At 36.3% G+C, this 21,425-nt stretch overlaps 1 protein-coding gene across 1 annotated transcript in view; it reads right to left on the bottom strand.

The window, feature by feature from the left end:
• LOC131044647 (uridine kinase-like protein 3) overlaps positions 1 to 21,425 on the bottom strand; it is a 96,275-nt gene that overhangs the window by 27,683 nt on the left and 47,167 nt on the right. The window contains exons 6-10 of the mRNA XM_057978011.2: positions 21,108 to 21,204; positions 9,434 to 9,513; positions 8,973 to 9,167; positions 8,660 to 8,743; positions 8,482 to 8,542 (exon numbers count right to left, since the gene is read on the bottom strand). Of these exons, the coding sequence (XP_057833994.1) occupies positions 8,482 to 8,542; positions 8,660 to 8,743; positions 8,973 to 9,167; positions 9,434 to 9,513; positions 21,108 to 21,204 (517 nt within the window). The remainder of the gene's footprint in view (positions 1 to 8,481; positions 8,543 to 8,659; positions 8,744 to 8,972; positions 9,168 to 9,433; positions 9,514 to 21,107; positions 21,205 to 21,425) is intronic.

Genomic DNA, 21,425 nt, shown 5'->3' with positions numbered 1-21,425 from the left:
CTCCTCAATGAAATAAAACATCCACAACTCAAAAGTAGAAACCTGAGGGGTTCCCATGACTCAGGTTAATAGAAGGACGAGGTCTCCATAATCTTCTTTAAAATCAATGCATAAGAGCTTCTTCAGCATCCTCGAGTGATAACCTCTTGGTTTCTCTAACCACTGGCTATTGATTATCTCTACACAAGCCTTAGTCTTTGCCTCATAAATTTTCATTGCATCCTTTTTTGACATGTAAACTGTGGAATTATGATCAAGGATTCCAAATGCTTCCTTGATTGCAACTTCTCCTAGATATGCTAGCACTCTTCCATTGGGAGCCCAAATTTGTCTTTCTTGACAATTGCAATGTCTTGCACATAACACTATCATCTCATTGCATTGTATTGCCGGTGGAAAACCTACTGCTTGAACAATTCCATTGCGCATCATCTTCCTTGCTATTGTTGGTAGTAAGCATCCATCAAGTCCATGCATCCGCTTCTTGAAGTCTCCAATGTCCACATGCCCAAGGTTGGTGTCTCCAACCTTCTTCCATTTCGAACTAATCTTGGACTCAGGCAGCACTCCCTTGTAGTCATACTTCTTTTGAGCCTTTCGAGAGATACCTCCTGGAGCTAACATCTACCCTGAAAATTAAAACACCTTAAGTTACAAACATGCAAGGGTACAAAGAAGAGTTAAAACATATCAATGCAAGATGTGAGCTAAGAGGCTTGATGACTATTCGATTAAAACCTTGCAAGCTTTGCTAATGACATCAAAGATGATGAATACTTCAAACATAAAATCAGAAAATCAGAATCAAAACATTTGAAATTGAAATGTATTCTCCTTTGAAAATTACCTTTCTTACCCTCAAAAACTTGTTTTGATGAAATGCCAACAAAATGATGAACAAAATGATGAACAAAATTCATACAACGTTGCCTTAGCCTAATCTCGGAGGGAATTTGTTGTTTTCAAAAAAAGTGGGACGGTCCTTCAGTGAGGGACGGGAGAACTTTTGAGTCCATTGCATGAATTCTTGATCATATTAATCTTCAATTTACCCTCAAGGCGTAGAATATCACATTTCACACCATCTTGAGCCTTGGTAAAAAATATCATTTCAAAATGCAAGGTAAATGGTCATATTTGGAAAAAGTGGCACGGTCCTTCAGTGAGGGACGGGAGCACTTTTGCAATTACAAGCCAATTCGTCCTTTGCTAGTCTTCCAAATTATCTTCAATGGATGAATCTTGCCCTCTTTCATTCATTTCAATCACGCAACTTGCCTTGCCTTTGCAAGAAATTTGTATTTTTAGAAAAGTGGGATGGTCCTTCAGTGAGGGACGGGAGCACTTTTTGTCATTTTGGCATACTTTTTGCTCTTTAAACCTCTCAATTGCGTCCAAGGCATAAAACATCATTCGTCCTTCGCATCCAAATCAAGTTTTGCCATAAAATATCAAACAAAGAAGAGAAACTTGAAAAAGTGGGACGGTCCTTCAGTGAGGGACGGGAGCACTTTTGAAAAAGTGGGACAGTCCTTTGGTGAGGGACGGGAGCACTTTTTACATTTTGGGTTGTTTTACTCCTTTGTAGACTGCTTAAATTATATTCAATGGATAAAACATGCTTCCCTTAACCTCTTCAAATCATAAAATCATTTTGATCTTGCAAAAATAGTGCAAATTTGAAATTCAAGCTCCGGTCCTTCAGTGAGGACAGAAGCGAATTTTGTCCTCTAGGCCAAAATGCTTCGTCCTTAATCACGAAATGTCTTTGCTAAGGAAGATTTCATCCTGTTACACGCCATGAATAAGAGTTCAAGTCCAAGAAAGGTCTAAAAATGTGTATCTAAAGAAAATCGCTCTGGTCCTTCAGTGAGGAACAGGAGCGAAATTACCCTTCTAGGCAAAACTCCATCATTTCATTGTCTTTAATCAAATCTGGATGCTTTATCACGTTCATTTCGTCCTCCACCATGCCTTTGATGTCTCAATTTGACCAAACAAGGTCAGGAATGACTCCAATAAGCCTTTTCGCTCTGGAACCTTGGTGAGGCACAGGAGTGATTCACCTTGGACCTCCTGAGAGGGTCAGGAGCGAAATTCGCTCTGGATCCTCAATAAAGGACAGGAGCAAAATTTGACTTTTTGAACTCTCTATCAGGATAATTTTTCTGGAATATAACATTTAAGTATAATAAAGGAGAAACATTTCTTATACTTTAAGTTATATTCCATATATACTTTCAGGATGTTTGAGAGTGGTTTCAGACCTCCAGGAATTATATTGCAAAATCTAGTTTTTTGAGGTTTTTCAGTTTCCAGACTTGGTCAAATTTCAGGATCAGGACTTTCAGACTTAGCCAAATTTCAGGATCAGGACATCACTCAAGCCGGACTTGCTATCCTATTGATCTCCCTGACAGCACTCAAAATGCAAAGGCCAACTGACAAAACCCTAAAAAAAAAACCTAGAAAACAAGCCCTAAAAAGCAAAAAAAAACAAGGGTCCCCATTTGCAATGGGGCGATGTGTGAAAACGTCACAACAGGTCTGTGACGAATTCAAGTCAGACTTCAAGCCGAATTTGCAATGATCAAGTCAAGATTTAGGACAATTTTCCAATTGCACAAAGTTGGAATTTCAATCTGATTTGCATTGATCATAAGCCAGGTCAAGCTTTAAATGAATTATGCACTCTCGAATCTGACTTTTGTGAGATCTTGCATTTTACACAACCATAGATTGGACTTTATTCAAAACTTACAATAATACAATGGTTTGACTTTATTTGAGTTGTGCATTGATTTCAAGGTCGGAATTTCTAAATTATTTGCAATGTATTCGCTCTAGATCAGAGTTCTTATAGGTTTTGCAATGCTTACGAGCTAGATTGGACTTTTTGATGGATTTGCATTGTTCTCTTCTTTCCTAGGTCAGAGTTTAGGAAGGATTTTCACTGAACCACATCTCGGTCGAACTTTGGGAGGCTTTTGCATTTTGCACTTTAGGGTCAGAGTTTGAATTAATTTTGCAATGAATTACATCCCCTGAGTGCTAAAAACTTAGCTTGCTCAATAACTTAGCCTCAAATGCAACACTAAAACTTAACATCCTCAACACTAAGCCAACACCAAGCATCCTGACAAGAAATCAACAAAGCTGACAACATATTGACAAAATTGTCGATATTGCACATTTCACTTCTACCCCTTAATCTTATGACCGTTCATCGAAGCTAGCTCAAATCGCATTCTTGATCAAATTTTGAAAGTGAATTGCTTCCGGTGATCAAAAATTACTGTCAAACTAACAAAACCCTAAAAAACAACTAGACACCTAGGCGAAAAAAAGGGTGGTCTCCATTTGCAATGGGGTGATGTGTGAAAAGGTCACAACACCTCCTATCTTTGTCACTCATTATGTTTTCAAGAAAACCATGCAGCATTAACACTTCTCTTAAAACTAGTTTGGCTACCTAAGACGCCTTGAACTCAAAGGATATGGCAAAGAAGTGAGCATGTTTTGTGAATCCATCAATCACAACAAAAATGCAATCATTACCTAGTGCCTTTGGAAGTTCTATGATGAAATCCATTGAAATGCTCCCCCACTTTTGATTAGAATGCTAGAAATGTCTACTTTGTCATGTCTTGTCAACAAATAATGCACTCTTTGATATGCTTGAGGGCATTATCCTTAAGTCCTTTTCATGAAAAACTTTCCCTAATCTCCTTATATCTCATGAAATATCTAAGGTGTCTTCCGATGGTGTATCATGGACTGCCCTAAAGATTTTGTATTTCATCTTTAACTCATGGACAAAATAAACTCTACCCTTGTATTGGATGAATTCATTTGCTACTTTGAACCTATCAACTTACAACTTTCCTTCTAGGATGTTAGTAGCAAAAGCATTCATGATGTATTCAACTATAATATCAACTTTCCAACTAGTAGAGATGTTAGATAGAGCATAAAATTGGCTTCGTAGACAAAGCACCAGCACCAACTATTGCATTTTTATTTCTCTTAACATACTCTATGTCAAAATCATAGGCCTAAAGCTTGCTTACCTATTTTTGTTGTCTCTCATTTGGAACCTTCAATCTAAGGAAATAATTCAAGCTCTTTTAATTTGTCTTCAGCACAAATCTACCACCAACTAGGCATTGCTTGAAATTAGTCGATGCATGCATGATGGCTAACATCTATTTATCATTTAATTGAGAACCTATTTTCTTCTTCCTTGAGTTTTTAGCTCTCAAATGCTATTGAATCCTTATTCTACATCAAAGTTGATCCAATCCCTTCTCTTGAAGCATCACATCTTAGTACAAAGAAAAATGAAAAGTCAAGAACAGCTAGCATGGGGTATGAACTCATTATGTCCTTGAGTTTATTGAAAGCTCTTTGTGTTGCACCAGTTCATGTGAAGGCTCTTTTCTTTGTCAAATCTATTAAGGGCATTGCCAACTATGAAAAATCCTTAACAAACCATTTGCAATAACTACAATGGCCAAAGAATCCTCCCAACTATGTCAATGTCTTCAAAGGAGGTCAATCTAGGATTGCTTCTCTTAGTCAACCTAAACTCCCTAAGCAGTGCTGGTCGAGACACTTAAATTTGAACCAAAGTCTCTCTAGCCGAGACACTTAGAATTTAACACTACTAAAGGTGTACGACCTTGCTAGAAAGTGGTACCATTTCATAGCGAAGCTGAAATCCACACCTTTACGACATCCTCAAATGACCTATAGGGAGCTGCCCAAAGAGAACCAGCAGATCAAAGGTAAAGATCATGGCATGAGAGCACATATCAACACTGTTGATGAGGATATTGCAGAGGTAATGAGATCCAAAGAAGAGATATCTGCTGTTGTACCACCATTAGCGTGATTAGATAATAGATTTGATGTTCTTAGTGAGAATAGGAAGCAGTAAGAAATGTATTTATTATGTTTTGTCACCAAAATAGCAAATATGTATCCACTATATATTTGTAAGTAGGAGCTGATAGGAAAAGATGAACAGCTTCAGTTAGTTTTTGGTTTGCAGCTGTATATTGCTGCAACAAGTAGATAATGAAGTTATATTTAATGTTTCTGTTATAGGGTAGTCAGTAATGCAGGATATGTTAGTCATATGCAGTTTTTGGCAACTACTTCTATACTTATAAGTTGCTGTTTCCGACTCTTTTCTAGCCTGTAGGCTGATTTTTGTAACAGTTTATCCCTTATATTTAATACAAAAAATTGTGGTTGTCAGCACCTTCCTTCACCTTCGCCTCCTATTTGGCTTCTGCACAGCTGCAGACATTTGAACCAGGCATTTTCTATACCATCGGATTCACCTATTATTTCCTTCAGTTGCTTGTGAAACCTATGAAACAACAAACAATTATGTCCTTCAGGATTTTTCAAGGATCAAAAACTCAAAATAGAACAAAAACACTTTGGAATTGTTGCAAAGTTTAGAATCACATTCTTTGGGAGAAAAAGGTGGTTTCATCCCTCTTTGACTTGGCTTTGATAAGGTTTGATAAGTTTTAAAAAACATTACTATTTGAAGGTCCTATGGTGTAAGTAGTCTTTGAATTATAATAAATTGTTGATGAGAATAAACTTATGTATTCTCTAAAATACTAAATACATTAATTTCTGGTTTTTTTTTTTGTAATCATGACTTTTTTGCCTAATTTTTTGCCAAGTCCCAAATCAGAGTTAAAATTTTGAGCTGCCAAATCCATAGTGACTCTGAGTTCTCAAACTATGTTGATGTATATCTGACCCTTGTGCACAATATCTAACATGAACCATTCTGCCATCAACATGTGCAATAAAGTAATATAACTATTTTTGCAGGAATAGATGAAAATTGCATCTTCTTGGGAGTTGATTAAGCATACCTCTAAGCATTCTCCAAGAAGAGCTCTAAAGTGTATATAAATATGGGTATCGGATATAAATCTAGATATGAGGATCATAAAAGACAACTTTCCTTGCTCAAGCATTTGTTAACATGAAATATGGATCACCTGTTGTGGGTTCAAGTATAATCCTTTATGTAACCACTGTTTGGAAGTAAAACCCGTATTCACTAGGAAACTCCATTATAAAAATGTGGACCAAGTACCCATTATTAAAGTAGTATTGTAATACTTAGCTATAATGGTCATTTAAGTCATTTAGTTAGCTTTTAGTAACTTTCTATTCTGTAAGTCGGATAGTATTTAGTATCTTTCTATTTTGTCTTTAGTTCTCAATCATTTCCGTTATGGAAATATCTTTTGTAATTGCTTATATAAGGAGTATTCCTCCCTCTAATTTGCTAATAACAATCAATTATTATTTCATGGTATTATAGCATAGGTTCTTTTTTGGCTAATTTTTTAAATAAAAATTCATAGTCTTTACCTAGAAATTTTGAGGAAATTTCTAGAAGTTTTTTGCCCGATTTTTTTAAAACAAAATTGTGGGTTCTATCTGTAGAATCAAGGGCTTTGATTGACAGAATTTTTTTATCAATTTGTTTAAATAAAATAAAGCGTTTCTATTTTTTGGCACTAACCTAAAAGTTTGTTTCAGAAGTTTTGAATGAATCATGAATTTTTTATCTGCTTTTGGCGATTTTTCATGGTTTCTGCAGATTTCCTTTTAGATCTGCAAGGGCTATCTGTTCCCATCACTGAGGGTTGCTGTTTTTGACAATTTTTCGACACAATCGTGGGTTTTTACCCTTTTTTAATATAAAAAATGAGAGTTTTTGACAATTTTTCAACAAAATCGTGTTATATTTCTACTTACAACGTCACATCTCAGGTTTGATGATTTTTCCCACAAAATCGTGGCTGATTTTTTGCTCAATTTTTTTACAAAATCGTGGATGTTGCTGTTTTTCTCCGAAGTCGTGGAGAGTTTTTGAAGGGGTTCTTTTAAAGATTTTTGGCAAAATCATGGATTTTCAGAATTGCGAAGGCTTAGAACGATTTTCTGGGTATTCAGAATTTTTGCACGATTTTTTAAAAACAAATCATGGCTTTCAAGTTTTTTTAGAAGCTGCATTTTATCTTGTTTTTGGTGTCTTTGGATAGTGGAAGAGATGGCTTCGTTACCCAACATCAGGTTGGAAGGTAGCTAGAGACTCAACGGCAAGAAGAAAACCATTGCAGTTGGCATCGAAGATCATGGGTTGTATCGGCTGGTTGTAAAATTTCAGGACATATGTTTGTAGTTAGTAGAATGACCATTAAGGGAGAGTATTAGAGTAATATTGTAATACTTATAGCTATAATGGTCATTTAAGTTATTTGGTTAGTTTTTATTAACTTTCTATTCTGTAAGTCAGTCAGTTAGTATTTAGAATTGTTCTATTCTATCTTTAGTTCTCGATCATTTCCGTTATGGAAAGATCTTTTGTAATTGCTTACATAAGGAGTGTTCCTCTACTTTTTTTAATAACAATCAATTATTAATTCACACATTTCCGTACCCACAATCTCGGGTGCCTACATTTATATATAATATAGCTGTCTCCTTATTTAGTTACCCGTGTACTTAAATTTGATTGGCATCCCCTTCCCCATACCAATACAATTACCGCTGTCTCTTGATAAATAGAATAAAACTAATTGTTACGACAAGTGATTTGAAGGCTCCATTCCCGTGGCAATAGATGGTTTTGGAATCAGTTGATATGGATTGGATGCTCACAAGAAGGAAAGTTAACAATAGGAAAAAGATGAAGAGAAAAAAGAAGGAAAAATTTATCGTTTAAGTACAAAAGAACTGAAAAAAAATAAGGTGAAGAATGAAAAGAAAACTCTTAAAAAAATTAGGAGAATGGAATTAAGCAATGACCATACGAAAAGATAGGAGGGACACATCAAAATTTAAAACTGAAGGCAATTGTATCAATCACTGAAAAGCGTAAATTGGTTAATTTAAAAATTAAGAAATATAGTTTCAACAACATAGTCCAGAAAATTATACATTAAGAAACCTAACTACTACCCTCACAAGAAGATCATAAGTTGCCTACTTAAAAGTCAATAAGAAGATTGATGGGATGCTCATTCTTAACTTCATTAAAGAGGTTAAGCAACTGACAAAAAATTTAGTGCTGCTGAAAGTTTTGTAGAGCATTTATTTGTTGTCAGAACACAAAAATTTAATATGTTAAGGCAAACAATTTATAAATAAGAAGTGGACACAAATGTTATATGTAAGCCACATGATGCCCCACATATGACTTTGGACAAAGGTTTATAAAAAAGGCTACCTCAGTTACGTGCAACATGTATGTTTCCTAGGCTCTTCATTGGATACATAATGTTTGTACTAGCACACCTTGACAACTGACCTTGGGTCCATTAATAAGCACATTATGTTTCATCAATGAAGTACATGATCTTAGTGCAAATAGTATATCACATAATAGTTTTGAAGAATTTGAGTGGAAAGAAATATAGGCCATTAGGATCTTACCAGTAGGAGTGATCACCTGCTTTTCTGTAAATGGAAGATGACCAAGACCATGTTCAACAACCTGCAAGGAATTTTAAATTAATGAATTAGATAATCTAACAAACTTCGAGCACAATCGCACCATAATTAACAATGTTTTGAGTTGCTTTAAAAATAAAGATATTGACAGCAGAATTACCAAACGAATCAGCCTATCTGCATAGAATACAAAATCATGCTTGGTAGTTTTAACATCACGTATCAATGTATGCATTCCTTTTATCTGTGAATCAAACATATAATCATTCATCCCAATAGGGTTAGTTCCTTGACATTAAATCATTAGAAAAGAATGTTAGAACCACCAATCCAATTTTTTTATCCTAAAAAAAAATTACTGAGTTTCTATCTACTAAATTCTATTCAAATTCCATATTCTAATACCATTGAAAAGTGAATGGCTTCCAAACAAACTATAACTATGAAAAGGATATACAACTTAAACAATTTACCTGAAAAGTAGAGTTAATAACATAGAGATTGGGATATATTTTACACAAATCATGTTCCCCAAGCTTTGTTCGAATATGTTGCACTATCAAATCAATAGCAACATGGTTATCTCCTCCACGAGGAATGATAATATCTGCATACTTCTTTGATGGCAATATAAATTCGTCATATGCTGGCTTCACAAATTTCGAATACTGTACACAATCAATAGAATGATACTTTTAGCATCTTGCAATCCCTTACACTTACTGTGTGTACAAATAAGAACAAAATCCACAAAAGAAAAAGGCATACTTGAATAAACTAATAACTTTCCAGGGTAAATGACAAATAAGTATCCCAGCAAGGTTTGAAAAGTATAAATAACCACTAGAAAACCAAAATGAAAATATTAGGTATGATTTAACTTTACAATGGTACTAAGAAAAATAAGACCCATTAAAAAAAATAAAATACTTACCTGCTCAAGGACTGATCCTACATCCCTATTTCTCTCGACTGTATCACGCCTTATTCTCCTTGCAAGACGTGTATCAGCATCTGCACTGAAAATAGTTTTCATGAAGATAATCAGAGTAATAACAGCTTGACAGCTAGAAGTAAGTATCAAGAAACTAGACAAGTTAAACAAATAAAAATTTACATGTACGTTTCATTTTCATTTTTTTCAGAATGCATATCAAATTCAATTTCATCCACTAGTAAATAGAAAGAAAGATAAGGCACGAAAAAAATACTTTAAAGAGTCTCAAAGATAATGTAAGGAAGAGTAATCCTTAAAAGTAAATAAGACAGTTTTATCAGGAGAACAAAACACAACAAAAGCAAGCTCATATAGGTATCCTCTCTTAGATTACCCAACTTTGAGAAAACAAACAAATAAAATAAGCAAAATTTTCCTAGTACAACTAATCCAATGGGAGCCCACCACTGCTCCAATCAAAATACTCAAAAGAATAATGGTGAATGAGCTAGCATGCTCAAGCAACAAATGATTAACTTCTAATGGAAGAGTCCATCAACAAGAGTCATCTAATACATGTTAATCTTCTAACACTCCTACCAATTTCGAGCTCAATTGAATGAGCATTAATGGCAATTGAAAGAAAAATTATACAACAAGAAATAGATGAGGCATTCAAACACCCACTTGTGGCTTGGCAATCAATCACCAGGCCCAAAAAAAATAGAGACTTAAATGCTAAAAATATACAGAATTTTAACAAAACCATCAATAAAAACTAGCAAGAAGACTCCAATAAAATGAAAACTCGCCTTAGGAAACAGTTATTCAACATAGATACTTTCACAATCCCAATGACAACCCTATGCTTTACCAACAAGAAGCCTACCCTCTCATCCTATGATACTAAATTCCTTGCAGTTGAGTATCAAAGGACCAAACAAGAGCATCTACAAGACAACAAAGGCATAGCCTTGCAAACCTAGATACTATGTGGGTATGTTCCAAGTAGAGAAGGCTGCAAGGACATGCCTTGGCCCTTTCTTCTGTAATTTTAGTGACTACCACATGCCGTAAAAATGATTCAAACTCTTCTTCACAACTATAAATTCATGTTTCTACCCTTCATGACACCGAAAAAAATGTTTCCATTATAGTAAATGATATCATGGAGTTATTTGCAACTAGAAAATCAAAACGCAATGAGATTATTCCCCATTGCAATCATACAAAAGCCTCCATAAACAAAAATCATGGTTTTTGTTTTCACACAATTCTTTAACATTGCTTTGGATACTTTATTATTTTATTCTATTAAACAATATATCATACATATTTATTATCTATGTTTGCTGGTGTAACTAAGGCATTTTACCTTGGTTTATTCTTTCCTAGGCCCTAATTACACTTAAGTTTACTTAGGGAATTGCATAGGGGCAGTTGGAGCATCTCTACTTTAGGTGGATACATCACTTTATCATATCCACCTTTTGTGGTTGCGGTTTTCCACTTTAGGTGGGATGATAGCTTTTTGCTCTACTTATCATGTCATGAGACAACAACACTTGTCATTGTCTCATATACTCACTTGGCTATATAACCAAGGGATCTCCTATGTATATTTGTCTGGTCCAGCTTATTGCATCATTGACAAGAATACAGTTTGTTCTTGTCTCTATTGTTCTCTTGTTATTGTGCTATTCAATAGGCTTCTAGATCTTGGGTGGCTATCTCCATAGCAAATTCTTACATGGTATCAAACCCATTAGGGTTCCTTTGGATAGTCATTGGAGAGATCTTGGTGCAGTTTAAGGCTGATTGGTCATCGACATTGTGTTCGGAAGGCTAGTTCAATGAATTTTGACTACAAATATGCCTATATTCCGGATAAAATTGTTTTTGTAGCAAAAATTTCTTAGTCGCAGGGCCATTTAGACTGTTTCAAACAGCAGATTTGCAGATTTTTTTTTCTATCAATATTTCATTTGCACATTTTTTATCAAATTTGAGCAAATTTATTGATATTGGAAAAAATAATACTGGTCTATACTATGTGCATATTGCATTTTATTGTGGTGTGGCTCCATATTGTTGATTTGTGTGGAGTTTTGGTAGATGCATGGTCAATCTAATGTGCTATTTACCAAAGTGCTATCAGAACTAACATTGCCTTGCAACCCCCCTCCCACTCAAATCTACAAATTACTATTTGTCTTTATCTTCTATGGCAGAGAAAGCCCACGGTAACCAGTTTTCAAACCTGGCTATTTGGTGGCCATATTCACTCTGGCAGTGAAGTTTCATTTGCAGTGTATTGCACTGCCTATATATGTTTTGGCACATTGTATCGTTGTGTTGAGCTGCACTTATCATCCCATGGTTTGATTGCTCGATTGAGGGATTGAATTGTCAGGCGATTGTTTTCTCAATTTGCTGCCCGCAGTTATCATGTTTGATTACATTCTCCTGTGATCGGGATCATATTCAAGAATTGTTGTAGAATTATCCCGCTCATTTTCATCCACAGACCCACGTGGAGTATCTCAGATTGGCATCGCATTATTTGTAGATCCATGGCCTCTCCAATTTGTGGTTAAAGCTTGGTCATCGATTTATTTTTATTGCCCAAGATCTATTTGGGTGGCCTACGATATATTGGAAGGGGTGCTTTCTATTTTATGCAAATCTGGACTTTCTGAACCTGTGGTCTTTGCATTCCATTTGATGATCACCTCGTGCCATTCCAGTAACTGCACTTTACTGCATATTGTTTGATTGGCAGACTACGTTTGCTATTGGATCGTTGGTTTGGGCGGATCTCTATGCTAATGAATCCTTCTTTGCCAGGCCCACGGCACCAGATATTTCAAAATCATTGTTGATCAGCATCTGTTCATTGATCGAACTTGCTTAGGCACCAAGTTCATTTATTCTGATCGCACCTTGTATTGGAATGTGTATTTCAAATTGGCAGCTTGATCTTGTCTGGCTAGCGTGGTTTGCACAGAGGCATTTTTAATTGCCTTCCATGATCGGGCTTATTCCTTGTTGACAGCATTGGGCAACCTTTCAAGCGCATTATTTCCAACTTGGAACCTAGATACTGTTTGATGCATTGTACCAGCAGCAACGTTCATGGATCTTATTTTGGAAGTGGCTCGTTCTCCTTGCTGGATCGAGAGCATGTATCTACCGTGATCGGCGTATTTGATTGAATCGGCGGCATGGTTTGACCAGTGTGGGCAGTCCTTCTCTACTGGCCCATGCGTTTTTATTATCAACATCTTAATATCGTTTGATCAGTGCATATTTTCCACTTTCCTTGGTTCTGTTGCCTGACATGTTAAGTGTTGTGGCATGGGACTCTTACGTGGAAAGTGACAATTTCCTTGGCAAGAGGATATTAAATTTGTTGGAGAGGTTTTCTCAGCATATTGTGTAATCGCATTGCCTAGATTGAACCTAATTTCCTCTTACATCGACCTCCTCTAATTGCTCGAGTCTATATTGTAGACTATCGATCACAACTCAATCGTGGTTTTGGCAGTTTGATTTGTACATTACATTTGGTTGGACACTTTGCTAGTAGTCACCAATCACACCAGGACACGTGGCATTACTTCATTAGTTGTGGACCACAAAGATAACGGTGAGCACACAATCTGCAGTTCCTACCAATAAATGCCACATGGCACTCCTCAAGTCGCCCACACAATAGCCACACCAACTCCTCATCATCTGCCACATTAGCAATCAAAGAACCACAAGTACAGCCAAAGTGTCACATCATCAACTACGTGAAATAAGTATGTCAAAACTTTAGTCGATTGTCATGCTTGCATTGCTCTTCTATAAACATTAAAATTGTTCACCACACAACAAATGTGGGGCAATTAGTCCCCCCCCCCCTCTCTCTCTCTCCATTGAGAGGTTTCATTTTAAAGCTGATTTCAAAAATCTCATAACTTAGTCATCTGGGCTCATTTTTCAATGAATTTATTTTTTATTTGGGGTAGAATTTCGTACTTTTCACAGTGCTGCAAGTGGTTTTCCATTTTGACGCACAGATTTTTTAGAGAATTCACTTTTTCACAATTGTACCTATCCAATCCTCGTTTTTGCAACTTCCATGGCTCCGTTCAGGCTCATATGACTACTTTTTCAAGTGTAATTTTTTTTAAAGTGCATGATTTTTGTCTACTTCACTTTTATGCTATCATTTTGCAGTGATTGTGAGTAGAATTTGTACTTTCAACATATGGCCATTTTGGGCCTATTTTGGCATATGTAATGCTCATATCTCAATTAGATCTTTTGCATTGGTGATTTGAGTCTTTTATAGCCTAATTGAGGTAGTTTTGAATGTTGAAATCAGAAGTCCACCTTGCCTTGTTTTTGCAAGTGGCCATTGTACATGCACTAAGTATAAAGTGCCAAACCATCATTTGGCGGGGGGAGGGGGGGTTCTTTGATTGAGTGAATTTGGGGGGTGTCGTGTGTTTGTTCCTTCCTTTCTCTCTTGGTGCTCTTCTGATTTTTAGTTATGGGTTCTCCTAAATTTCCACTTTTAATTCTACATAATCATGCAACTTGGAAAGTTAATACATGGAGTAAGCTAATGGAAAAAGCGATGGTACCATTTCAGAACCATTGAATGCTAATTTGAAAATGGATTGGCTCATTAAAAGTACTATCGCTCTTGGAACATTAAAGAAATATGTATCAGCTAATCTTATCTTTCACATTGATAAGCGTAAGACAGTTAAGGACGCTTGGGAAAAACTTGCTCAATTATATGGCAAAGTTGATGAGATTAGGGGTTATAAGCTTGACAATGATCTCACTAATTTAGATGCTAAGGGTTTTGCTACAATCCAAGACTATGTAGCTAAGGCAAATGGGATAAGAGCACAACTAAAGGATTGTGGCATTGATAAGAAGTATGCACAATTGGTCTTCAATTTACTGGACAAGCTTCCTTCCAAGTATGCAGCTTTTGTTTCTAGCTTCCACACTCATTGGTTGACAATGGGGAGTGCCTATACTACACCATCCTTTGATTCATTCACAGAGATGTTGATGCTTGAACAAGCAAGGTTGAACACGATGGGTATTCTCAAATCATCCAAGTCACATGCCTTGGTGGCTAATCATGAGAAAGGTTCCAAAAAGAAGCAAATTGGTTGCGATAAGCTACCGGACCAGCTGAGCTATTACGGTCGCTCGTGATAAGCTGAGCTATTGGTTTTTCATTTCTATACGATCAGGAATAGCCAAGCCCTGTTACCCGCCCGTTCCTTGTCAAGTTGTTAACTATAGATTAATTGCTTAGGAAAGATATTAATTAAGGTCGCCTGCCTATGCTTTAAACATGGGTGGGCATCTATTGTTTCCAATGGTTTTCATTAGTTAGGGAAAAAGTGAGATTCTTCCTAAAAAACTAACTGCGACGGAGGGAAAAAAGTAGTTTCTGAGTAGCGAACTGCGACGCTAAAACATAGGTTTTTCATTGATCCCAGCCATCTTCTTCTCGCCAGCGATGATAGGCAGCTAGTATCTGTTTATGAAGAAGGTTTAGTCAATTTCTGTGTCTGTTAGGAGCGCTGATTCCTTCACCGAAAGCAAGAAAAGCCAAAACCACAAAAGGATAGAGCACAATCTACCTCACCTCAACAAAAGGATTCTACATCCTCTCCTAAGGGGAAACCATATAAGGAGAAGCTTACTTGTGCATACTACAAGAAGTTAGGACATGATGAACACCATTGTCACGAGAAGGATATTGATGAATTGAAGCATCTTCTTGAGAAGAATAGAATCAGTTTGCCTTCTAGAATGTCTACTTTAGCAACTTCTTCCAAAGAAAAAGAATTTGATAAGGGAAAGAGTGACACTTTTGGGGCAAGTAAAGGACAAGCGCTTTGTGCTACTACAAGTCATGATTCAAGGAGATGGCTTCTTGATTCAAGAGCTTCTTATTATATAGCATCTCCGTAGTCTATGTTCTCTTCATTTGAGCCTTGCAACATGCCACCAATTTTGATGGGCAATCATACATATATGAATGTGATTGGGAAAGTATCTATTGCTATTGTGAATGGCACCTTCAATGATGTGTTGTGTGTACCTCACTTGACAAACAATCTTCTTTCCATCTATCAAATCACTCATGGCACAACAAGGAAGACTATGGAGTTCACTCCTGATTCAATTCTCATTAGAGACTTGGAGAGTAGAGCTATCATTGCTACCGGGGTGGTGGATCATGCATCTTGGTTGTACTCCTTTTCAGACTTTGTTCCTATTGATGAGTTTGATTCTTTAGATGATGATCACACTTCTTGTGTGGATTCCCGTATCGAGAACTTTGGTTACTTGAACTTGGGTGTTCTCACATGTGATCCAATTCTTGAGCCTTGCATTTCATCACCTCCTATTGTATATCACATCTATTGTTGCTCCTGATCATGCTTGTGTTGCTACAGTTTTGGCTTCATGTGATTCGGTGCAGCAAGATATACATTGCCTTCCAGAAACAGTTCCTTGGGATGATTACTTGACAGACATTGCAGCTTTGTTTGTGGAGTCCTACCTTGCAGATTTGGGAGACATCATTGATGATATTCATCTTCTCTTTGATGGAGATGATCCTTCTTCAGTTGTTGGCCTCTTGTTCATTCTCTACATGATCATTCTCTCGAGTTTGATGTGACTGTGGATACTTATGTACAGCATTTGGAGGAGGTCTCTTTATCTTTAGAGACATTTGAGTCTTTGGATCATATTCTACATTCATCTTCACTAGAGCTTGGATTATATTCCTCAGTAATTTGGCCTAGTACACCTGATTTGGAAGGGGTGACATTCAACATCAACATGGGGATACTTGAGCAGCCTTCAGAGACTCCATACATTTTGAGTTTCTTCCTACAACTTCCTTCCAGGATTCAAGAGACTTCATGCAAACACCTTTGGTTTTGTTTATTCCCAAGGGGAGGAACATTGTCCGACGCTCATGGAGCAGCTTCTCCATCCAGCTTGGAGCATCTACCATTGGTGCTCATTCTACATTGAGGGGGGGCTACTTGGTCTCTCTTCTTTTCTCTTATGGGGGGGACTTTTTCCTCACATGGGGTTTTGTCCTTCTCATTATTCTCTGAGAGTTCTTTTGTATTTTCATCTCTCTTTTGGGGGGGGGGGGAGTTTTTTTCCACTGGGTTTTCTCCCTTTCTTCGTTTGTGAGAGATTGTTTTGCATTTGTACATGGGTACCTAACATGGCTATGTTGCCAAGACCCATCTTGCATTATTAGCTTGAGTCTACATTCCCCTAGTTGCACTTGTGGGGGGGCGTGTTGGTGTAATTAAGGCATCTTAACTTGGTTTATTCTTTCCTAGGTCCTAAACTTAAGCTTACTTAGGGAATTGCATAGGAGTGGTTGAAGCATCTCCACTTTAGGTGGACATATCATTTTATCACTTATCATATCAACCTTCCATGGTTGCACCTCTCCACTTTAGGTGGGATGATAGCTTTTTGCTCTACTTATCATGTCATGAGACAACAACACTTGTCATCGTCTTGTATACTCACCTTGGCTATATCACCAAGGGGTCTCCTATGTACATTTGTCTGGGCCATCTTATTGCATCATTGATGAGAATAGAGTTTGTTCTTGTCTCTATTGTTCTCTCTTGTTATTTTTCTATTCAATAGGCCTCTAGATCTTGGGTGGCTATCTCCCTAGACGATTCTTACAATGTTGTTGGTTCAATTTGCATAGAAGCCAAATCCAACTCCAATTTGAACACAATCTAAGAATGGGTCCAACTCTCTTTTTGAAAAATAGGAGACAAGAGTACTTGGAGATGCCATTTTTTTCATGTTTATATGAACTTTGAATATATCTATATAAGAATTATAGTCTCTTATGCAAACATGGTTCGTCTGAATATACTTCTCTATATTCTTTAATATTTCTGATATATAATAGAATATATAATATTATTTTCATATCTCATTGTACATGTGACTGCATAATTATAGATCCTGGAGCCCCCCTCACATGTATTAAATGGTAAGCCATGCTTTCAACATGGTATACCAAAACACCTTCAACGCATATTTGACTAATCCTTTCTTCTGCTTCAAACATTTAGTCCAGAGTGTAAAAAAAACCTCACCCGACAATAAAATATAAATAACGACTGTAGAATGTATTTCATGTTTGTTTTGAGCAGTGGACAAGCATTAAAAACCTTGCATGACATTTTGCATGTTGTATTTTTTTGTTTTTTTGTTTTTTATTTTAAACAAAGATGCAAGGAAACACAAGTGAGATATTTCCTACAATCAAGGATGTCTTTACCTTGTTTCTAGAATGGAGAAACGTGTCCCATTCCTCAAGACATGTTCCAAGTGGTCAAAGATGCATATCTCTATATATCAATGTGCCATGGAGTTTCAAGACAGGGAGACGGGTTTCAAGGACAGGGGGACAAAGGGCCTAAGCTTGGGGATGGCAGCGAGAGGCGACAAGTGAAGGGGAGGGGGGGGGAGGGGGTTTGGGAGGTGGTGGTACAAACACATATAGTACTTGAAAAATTAGTTATAAAAAGATGTGTAAGGAATTTGTATAACTATAAATGAAACATGCATATATTTGCAACCAAGGGATATGTATTATGTGATTTTTATCATCACGATCATCATTGGCCTATCACTTGCTTAGATTTATAGTTTCATGGGGGTTTAGAGCAACACCAAAACGATTTTAAGGGCAGAACCACTTGTGGGAGTCAGGGGCCAAGAGAGAGAGAGATATAGAGAAATAGGTCTAGATGTAGGGAGAGAGAGAAGAGAGTGAGATAAAGAGAGGTAGAGAGAGGCGGTAGAGGAAGAGTGATAGGGAGGGAGATACGTCTAGAGTTCACGGTAAATAAAGTGTAAGTGTGTGTGTGTGTGTGTGTGTGTGTGTGTGTGTGAGTGAGTGAGTGAGCAAGAGAGAGAGAGAGAGAGAGAGAGAATGCTGATAAGAGCTTGTTGATTATAAAATTTGACTATCTGATATTTTAAAAATCTTTTAAAACCTAAAATCTGCATTATAACTCCTAGAGATATGAAACCACTCTCAAACATCTTGTCAATATATACATGAAATATAACTTGAAGTATAAGAAAGGAAAATGGCATGAAATATAACTTTCTGTTACATTTCATGTATATATTCTGATGAAGAGAATGAGACTGACTTGAAGACAAGGATTCCATCTTCACCATATTTTTTTTAAATTGCTTCCTATCGTTCTCAAGACGTCACAAAGGCGTTTGGATGTGCATGGCATCTTTGAAAGTCCTTGTGGCAGAGGGATGGCGATAGGTTGCCCCATCCCCGTCCCAAAAACGTGGAGGTTGGGGGGGAGAGACATCCCCATGGTTCATTGCTATATATATCATAAAAACGAGACTAAAACTCGACAAGAGGAAAAAAACTCAGTGTAGACTCGGCAATTTAAAAACCCAGGAAAATTAGAGATTTTTAAGGATTTAAAACTTGTTTCATGCACCCTTTATTTAATAAACCTTAAAGACACAATAGCATCATCAAGTAGAAGCTAATTTAATCACATATACAAATATACATCGATCATATAATTATAAACACAAATTATGGTTGAAGGAAATAGCACACTTAGATATTTAAATATTGTCAAAAGTATACAGAACTCATGGAATATGAAATCCATGACATCAAATGTTCCAAATAAATATCAAAACAATAACTAGAAGTCTATGGCTCAAAGGAGCTTGCATCCATCTTATGAAGGCATCTAAGGTAGGTCCCACTAAGTAGTGGGGGTTCGGGAGTGGAGACGCTAATGGGTTTGAGGGGTAGCAATGATAAGTTGCACAAGGTGTTAAATGTGTGAAAAACCCAACGATAGAAGGGATGCGGGAAGAAAAAGAGGAGTGAAGAGAGAAAAATGATCTTTATATCGCACGAAATGATGCTTTTAGGGACATTTTAGGGTTTTTGGATACAAAACATTTCTTGAAAAAAAGCCTAAAAAAGTATGATTTGAGATTTTAATTAGAAAAAAAAATGAAAAAAGGTCTTGATGAGTCTCGCTCTAGACTCAGACGAGCCCGAGTCCAAGCCCCAAGGACTTTTATCTATGTCGATCAATTCCACTTCAAAACATATTCAAATTCTATTCTTTGGAAATATATTGCTATGATGCAACCAATTTTAGGTGTTGGAGACTACATTTGTAGTTGCAATGGGTGTAGTAACAAGAATTCAAGCTCATATAGTTGATTCAAAGCCCATTTGTGTGGCATACCTAAACAATACATCAAAGCTTTCTTTGGAAAGAATGGTGCACCTATGCCATCAAAGCAAGTGATACATATATTAATGAGGAGCAAGTAGATGAAGCAAAAAGCCATAGATAAAATCATCATTTTTGGCAAACAAATCATCCTTCTACCTCCCTTTAATCCTAAAATTGTGGTAGGGTGCCACCCATTTTTCTACATGCCTAAGCAAGCTATTACAAATAAGAAACCAAAGGGGCCATTGGAAATGGAATTTCAAAATGAGTATCAAGAGATCGTCGATCAACACATAGCAAGATGTATTTATGCAAATGGATTAGATTTCAATGTTCTTTCCTCGTGATATCAACAAGAAATGGTGAAAAAAAATGAGGCTCCAAAAGGATACAAGAGCCTATGTTACGAGACGATGCATAGCACCTTGTTAAAAAGGAGGTCAAGCTTGCACAAGATTCATTGAAACTCATAAAGGGTTCGTTGAAACTGCAGACTGAAGTACAGAGCAATAATTATAAATCAAGCTTGTCCTCAAACTCTCAAAGTGAAATGGTTGCAAAAAATTTTAAAACTATGGGATATATTTTATCTCATTCCTAAGAAAAGCACAAAAGATCAAAAACAACATAGATACGTAATGTTTAAACTTAAAAGTTTAAAACAATAAATTATGTATTAAGGAGAATTCAAACATATTGATCATGGAAAGATTCTTCTGCATATACTTCTCCTTTTCTAGCCTGCACTCCTCAAAGGCATTCAATGAGAAGAAAGGTAAAGTGTAGAAGCAATAATTATTGTTAGCAAAAGTATCCTATGTCTAGCTGTATTAAAAAATGATGCTTAGCAAAATGCCAAAACAAACAGTTGGAACAACGGAGATCTAATTAAGGCCAACCACCTGAAATGGCAAAGAAATGATTGTTTTGTTAGTAAAAAAATTTTGGCATAAATGATAAAATTTGAGACAATACTTTATAGTTATACAAAAGTAAAATAAAGCGATAAACCCTATCTAAGTTGCAACTGACTAAAAGGCTCAAGGTACACTTGCTGTATTACAAATGTAACTCCATTGTATTGGATCAGCAAATCCTTTGAATTTTTTTTCCCAACTGTTACAGTGTAAACGAAAAATTACTTTAAGCTCCAAATGTAGTTCTGTATTTTTAATACTTTGAAATGTGGCCTTTAGAGACAGAATACACCTTTTCCAAGTAAAACAGATTAGTATCTCGATTAATAAAGTATTAACATCAAGGTACTTGGTATGTTAATGATCAATATGTTCGAACAAGCTGTATTAACCAGAAGCTATTAAGGGAAAAAATGAAACCTGTGTCAACAAAAATCTTCATGTTCATCAACTCACGGACCCGTGGATCATGGAAAACCAATAATCCCTCTAATATGATAACATCTGATGGATTCACCTGCAGGAAAAACAAAATAAGGCTTGAAATCTGGATATTGGTCCTGGATTTACAACAGAGAAATAGACTACAGCATAGATACTTTGAACATCTACTAACAAAAAGAACATGCAGGATAAAATATTTTGCACCCAGATCAAAATTAACACCATTTAAAATTTTGCTTTGTCCTAAAGTTTGTACTTTGTAATTAGAAAAAAAAATCTATTAAAGATGCTGAT

Source organism: Cryptomeria japonica, chromosome 1, assembly GCF_030272615.1.
Source record: "Cryptomeria japonica chromosome 1, Sugi_1.0, whole genome shotgun sequence".
Lineage (NCBI taxonomy): Eukaryota > Viridiplantae > Streptophyta > Pinopsida > Cupressales > Cupressaceae > Cryptomeria > Cryptomeria japonica.
The sequence above is the reverse complement of the archived record's forward strand: the minus strand, read 5'-3'. Positions and strand labels throughout refer to the sequence as shown.